General features: G+C 54.2%; 1 protein-coding gene across 1 annotated transcript; it reads left to right on the forward strand.

The window, feature by feature from the left end:
* The first annotated feature begins 1014 nt into the window (after positions 1 to 1014).
* On the forward strand, positions 1015 to 5129 carry KRT19 (keratin 19). The gene is made up of 6 exons (XM_003786369.2): positions 1015 to 1578; positions 3472 to 3554; positions 3787 to 3943; positions 4245 to 4406; positions 4506 to 4631; positions 4775 to 5129. Exons 1-6 carry the CDS (start codon positions 1150 to 1152, stop codon positions 5027 to 5029), a joined length of 1212 nt encoding a protein of 403 aa, XP_003786417.1. The 5' UTR covers positions 1015 to 1149; the 3' UTR covers positions 5030 to 5129.
* Positions 5130 to 5763: the final 634 nt, after the last annotated feature.

Below are 5763 nucleotides of genomic sequence, written 5' to 3' on the forward strand. Positions count from 1 at the left end.
TTTGTGAATAGGCACCTTTATGTTGCTGTCCCTAGCTTGCCCATTCAGTGTCCCCATGCTAGGATGAGGACTCTGTTGGCACTCTTTGGCATCCTGACACCTACCTTTGAAATGCTCAGGAGGGCAGGGATCCCATCTTATTTTTACTTTTGGGTAGGAGATGATAAATGCCTCATGGCAAGTTACTTGCCTCCCCCAACTTCAGCTTCCTCAGCATGGGAACTTTAACACTGCCCAGTAAATGCTTGCTTTTGGTATGGAAGGCGGGGTAGATTATCCTGATGAGAGGGTGGGCTTTGAGAATTCCAGAGTGGGGGGGGCAGGCTTGAGCTGGGGGTTTTGGAGGGGCCAGTCCAGCTGCCAGAACCACTTCCTGTAGCTCTTCCCTGGAGCCTACTGTCACCTGGGACATTGTATGGCCACAGCAGGGTGGGGCAGCTTTGTCTCTGGGAGGAACACTCTGATCCGGAAACTGTGGCTTTGTCAGTGGGGACAAGGGGTAGTTAGGCTGTCAGTGATTCCTCCAAGGTAGTGGGTTGGGGGGGCTGTAATTTGCAGTGAAGGGTAGGAATCTGGTCAAAGTGGGTGGTGGTGGTAGGGTATTGGCTATGATCACAAGAAAGGGACTCAGAACGTGATTCCAGAGAAGGTGCTCTTAACAATCACTTGGTGGGGGTGTGCAGGACTGCAATTCCATGTGTGTGTGAGAGAGAGAGAGACACACACACACACACACACACGCCCCACTCTGGGTTATTTTAAGGGGTGAGGGTCGAAATGTGACTTCCCAGGATGGGAGTGTCTAAGTATGTGTTTGATGGGGTGACGATCCAGAGAACAAGCCCAGGGGACTGTGAGGTCTGAGGATCTGAGTGGGCTGTGGAAGGGAGATTTTGGGCTGGCAGGGGCCTCTGGTCTTTGAAAGGGGAGAGTTGGGGGCAGAGCCTCCAGGGATTGACCAATGGGGATAGCGGCCGTATTTGCACTCGGGAGCCAGCGAATTCCTTGGGGCTCAGATACCCGCCCCTGACACCATTCTTCCCTTTCCCCCTCCCGCCCCAGGGCATAAAAGGCGCCAGGTGAGGGCCTCGTCACTCTCCCGCTGATAGCAGCTCCGCTGGCCAGTGCAGCTCAGTCCTCCGCCTCGCCATGACTTCCTACAGCTATCGCCAGTCATCGGCCACCTCCTCCTTCGGCGGGCTGGGAGGCGGCTCCGTGCGCTTTGGGGCTGGGGGCGCCTACCGTGCGCCCAGTATCCACGGGGGCTCCGGTGGCCGCGGGGTGTCTGTGTCCTCTGCTCGCTTGGTGTCCTCGTCCTCCGGGGGCTATGGCGGAGGCTACACCGGGGGCTTTGTCAGTACGCTGGCGGGGTCCGACGGGCTGCTGGTGGGCAACGAGAAGACCACCATGCAGAACCTCAACGACCGCCTGGCCTCCTACCTGGACAAGGTGCGCGCCCTGGAGGCGGCCAACGGGGAGCTGGAGGTGAAGATCCGTGACTGGTACCAGAAGCAGGGGCCCGGGCCTTCCCGAGACTACAGCCACTACTTCAAGACCATCGAGGACCTGCGGGACAAGGTGGGCGGCTGCCTGGCTCCAGGAAGTGCACCTGCCGGGAGGGCGGGCGGCGGCCGCGGAAGCCTAGCCAGCGGCCCAGGCCAGGTCGGGGCGGGGGTGGAGGCACCTGGGCCACCGCCTGGCCGGGGCTGGGTCAAAGGAGAGCCCGTTAGGACGTGGGAGGGCCCGCAGGGAGGGGCAGAAAGAAGGTAGGCAGAGACAGAGGCAGGACCGCGGGGCGGGACCTGCAACTGGGTGGGGCAGGTTAAGTGGGTGGGGAGTCTAGAGGCACCGGGGTGGGACTGGAGGGGAGGGGTGAGGGAAGGACGCCAGCCTGCAATGCCTGGGGAAAAGAGGGACGGAAGAATAGACGTTGGGGCCAGGAAGATGCCGGAGTTTGGCCTGGGAGGATCTGGTCTACCCAGGGCCTGCTCCGTGCCCGGAGATCATGGGCCCCCCCACCCCCCGCGTTCCTTTTCTTTGGCTAGACAGGCTTAGGCTCCATCAGGCTCAGGCTTTGGCTTCCTATTTCTCTCCTGCTCAGGGGGCCGCTCAGGACTTAAGAGGAGTTCTAGTAAAAATGGGGGAGGCCGGCTGTGACGCCTGGGCTGGGTAGAGGAGAGACGCCTGCGTAGACCTCTGTTGGCATGACCTTGTATAGGGGCAACTCTATGGGCGGAGAGTCAGGGACTGGAGACCTCAGCGTCAAAACCACTTGCTCTTAGGGAGGTTCAGGGCCCACAGGGAAGAGCTTGGTCCTGAAGAAATGTCTCAGAAACCCGTCGGATATTTAACAGTCCTGCACGCTGGATCTCTCAATAACCCCCAAAATATTTTCCAGGGTCCACATGTACCTGACACAGTGCTGGGTGCTGGGGGCATAGACCTGGACCCACAGACAAGGAGTCAGAGGTAGAGATGTCAAACAACCAACTAGAACAGTGCTTTTCATACTTTTAAAACTGTGACCTACAATAAGAAATACTTTTTACTGCACACCCTCATATGTACTTTCTCTTTCACCCCTGTGTGTGCACATGCACACGCCATAGTGGCAAAAGTTTCTTGAAACAGTTCTTGCCCTGCTGTGGTGGTCCCCCCTGATATTTTATTTATTTATTTATTTTTTGCAGTTTTTGGCCAGAGCTGGGTTCGAACCCGCCACCTCTGGTACATGGGGCTGGCGCCCCACTCCTTTGAGCCACAGGCGCCACCCTGATATTTTATATTTTATATTCTGTTCTGTTTCAGAGCACCATTTGGTGCCTTGACTAATGAGTTATGACTTGCTCTTTGAAAAACACTGAACTCAATTGTAAGCTGGAAGATGTGAATATACCCCTTAGATTTGAGAGAACTCAGATCCTCAGGTTGGGGTGGGCTTGGTTGAGGCATCCTGAACCTTAGGATAGTTTTTCCCACTGCTGTAAAAGGATTACAGTGAGTTTGGCCTCGCAGTGAGGCTCCAGAGGCAACAAAAGAATCAAGTATAAAGTACCTGGCACATAGTAGATACTCAATAAATGCGTTTCTGTTCCATGAAGGCAGACTGTGCTTTGAGTGTGGGGGGGTACATATTAAAGAGTAAACCTTTCTTGTGCTTCTCTTGGTTCCCCCATATTTCCCTGCATCTGGTTTATAGATTCCCTTAGGCCATTTAGAGTTTCACTGGGCACAGGTGTCAGATTTCTTCCCCAGCCTCCTGCCCTCCCTAGCCCATGTCCCTGTTCCCCTGGCTCCAGTGTTTCCTCCTGGGCATGGACTGATGCCAGGACCTTCCAGAGAGTAGGCCAATGGGCAGCAGATGGGTGGTTGGGGCATTGGTCTCTAGGGAGCCCCCTCCCTCTGGGAAGAAAGTGGGTGGGTAATGCCCATGTGCTGAACTGGTGCCAAACTCCTGCCTCTGCTTTCCAGATTCTTAGTGCCACCATTGAGAACTCCAAGATTGTCCTGCAGATCGACAATGCCCGTCTGGCTGCAGATGACTTCCGAACCAAGTAAGTATCTGCCCCGGGGGCTGCAGAAGCCAGGGTAGGGCAGGGGGTGGGGAGAAAGTCCCAGGCTTTTACAGTGCTCAGTGCGGGAGGTGGACTGGACTCTGTCCTCACCTACCCCAGCTGGTCTGAAGCAACCCACACACCCATGGACCCCTGAGCTCCAGGGAAAAGGGGAAATCTTCAGGGATGCAGAGGAAATTCTGGCCTGATCACATCTATTTTCCTTTGAAAGGTTTGAGACGGAGCAGGCCCTGCGTATGAGTGTGGAGGCTGACATCAATGGCCTGCGCCGGGTGCTGGATGAGCTGACTCTGGCCAGAGCCGACCTTGAGATGCAGATTGAAGGCCTGAAGGAGGAGCTGGCCTACCTGAAGAAGAACCATGAGGAGGTGAGTTTCAAGCTGGGCCTTTCTTCTGTCCTTCCACAGTATTCCAAGGGTGAAGACACTCTTCTACTCTATATCCTCTGACCGTGGTCACACTTGTTGCATCTTTAGCATAGCCCTGGGTGTGGATCATGGCTCTCAGAGTTCCAGCAGGGATGGGGTGACCCAGTCCATCACCCAGTGCTGGCTTCTAGGTCTGCACCTGAAATCCAACCCCCTTTGGTCTCAGGGGTGTAGGAGTGACCTGGCCTAGGCCCAGCAGACTTTGGGCCCTGACATACCCATTTCTGCTGTGTCCTTCCAGGAAATCAGTGTCCTGAGGGGCCAGGTGGGAGGCCAGGTCAATGTGGAGGTGGATTCTGCTCCGGGCATCGATCTTGCCAAGGTCCTGAGTGACATGCGAAGCCAATATGAGGTCATGGCTGAGAAGAACCGGAAGGATGTGGAAACCTTGTTCATCACCCAGGTATACAGGGGGAAGCAGGCACTGTGGAGAGAGGGCTGCATCTTCCCCACTCAGAGGTCTGCCTCAGTGCTTATTCCCTTGGCCTTCTCTTTCATCCAGATGGATACACTGAACCAGGAGGTCATCAGCCACAAGGAGCAGCTTGAGATTAAAAAGTCCGAGGTCACTGACCTGCGGCGTACCCTGCAGGGTCTTGAGATTGAACTGCAGTCGCATCTCAGCATGGTATGTTCTCCTTCTCCCACTCCCTGTCCCCATGGGATGCCCCTTGTGCCCTTGCAGCCTTGGACAGCCTAGCCAGTAGCTGTACCCATGGCCTCTTTAAGAAGCAGGCTCTGCTGAGTCACCTCCCCTCTCTCTATTCTCAGAAAGCTGCCCTGGAAGGCACACTGGCAGAAACGGAGGCCCGCTATGGAGCCCAGCTGGCACAGATCCAGGCGCTGATCAGCAGTCTTGAAGCCCAGCTGGGTGATGTGCGTGCTGAAAGTGAGCGCCAGAACCAGGACTACCAGCGGCTCATGGACATCAAGTCGCGGCTGGAGCAGGAGATCGCCACCTACCGCAGCCTGCTTGAGGGCCAGGAGGCCCACTACAACAACCTGCCCACGTCCAAGGTCGTCTAAGCAGGCTCCTGCAGAGGGATTTCCCTGGGTTGGGAGCATGAGAAGGGAGGGACGCTTACCCTTGCTCTTCTCCTGAACTGCCAATAAAGTTTATGGCCCAGGCAAAGAAGGATGTTTCATTTGTTATTTCAGCCTATGGAGAAATGGGTCAGGCTTTGGCTCTGTTTAGGTTTTATTTGAACCAAAGTTCATCATGTCCTAGAAACAGGAATGGAGGGCTCTCAATGTGCTTTGATTGGAATGGTAATTCCTGTTTGTAGAAATCATTTATTTAACCTGTTCCTGTTACAACAGCCTTGTGAAATAAGCATTGCTTCCATTTTAGAGTGGTAAACTAACACTGAGAGAGGTAGAATGGTTTGCCGTACATGTAACTGCTCTAACACATGGCAAAGGTGAGATTTGAAACTGTAGTTTTTATTTCCAGATTTGTTTTCTTTCCACTCTACTCCCCTGGGGGTTGGAGTATCTGTTAAAATTTATACTGAACAATTATAAGATGCCATTGAATCAAAACAATTCTAAGAGAGTATGAGCTTGAGCTGCATGTTATAGATTATGGAACAGACTCAGAGAGGTTAAGTAACTTGTCTAATGCCACACAGCAACTACATGGCAGAGCTAAGACTAGAATCCAAGTGGCTCAATCCAAGTGGCTTTCTAGAGCTGATACCACTTGTGCACATCTTGCTGGTATTCCAGCTGCCCTCCATACGATGGCTTAAGACTGGGAC

The sequence above is a fragment of the Otolemur garnettii genome, unplaced genomic scaffold (genome assembly GCF_000181295.1).
Source record: "Otolemur garnettii isolate 467f Iridium unplaced genomic scaffold, OtoGar3 scaffold00018, whole genome shotgun sequence".
Lineage (NCBI taxonomy): Eukaryota > Metazoa > Chordata > Mammalia > Primates > Galagidae > Otolemur > Otolemur garnettii.

Bases quoted from the DNA above. Each gene is read 5' to 3' on its own strand.
- KRT19 (XM_003786369.2), top strand. From the start codon at position 1,150: ATGACTTCCTACAGCTATCGCCAGTCATCGGCCACCTCCTCCTTCGGC. The intron at 3,555-3,786 runs GTAAGTATCTGC...TTCCTTTGAAAG, and splicing joins GCAGATGACTTCCGAACCAA to GTTTGAGACGGAGCAGGCCC. The intron at 4,407-4,505 runs GTATACAGGGGG...TCTTTCATCCAG, and splicing joins AAACCTTGTTCATCACCCAG to ATGGATACACTGAACCAGGA.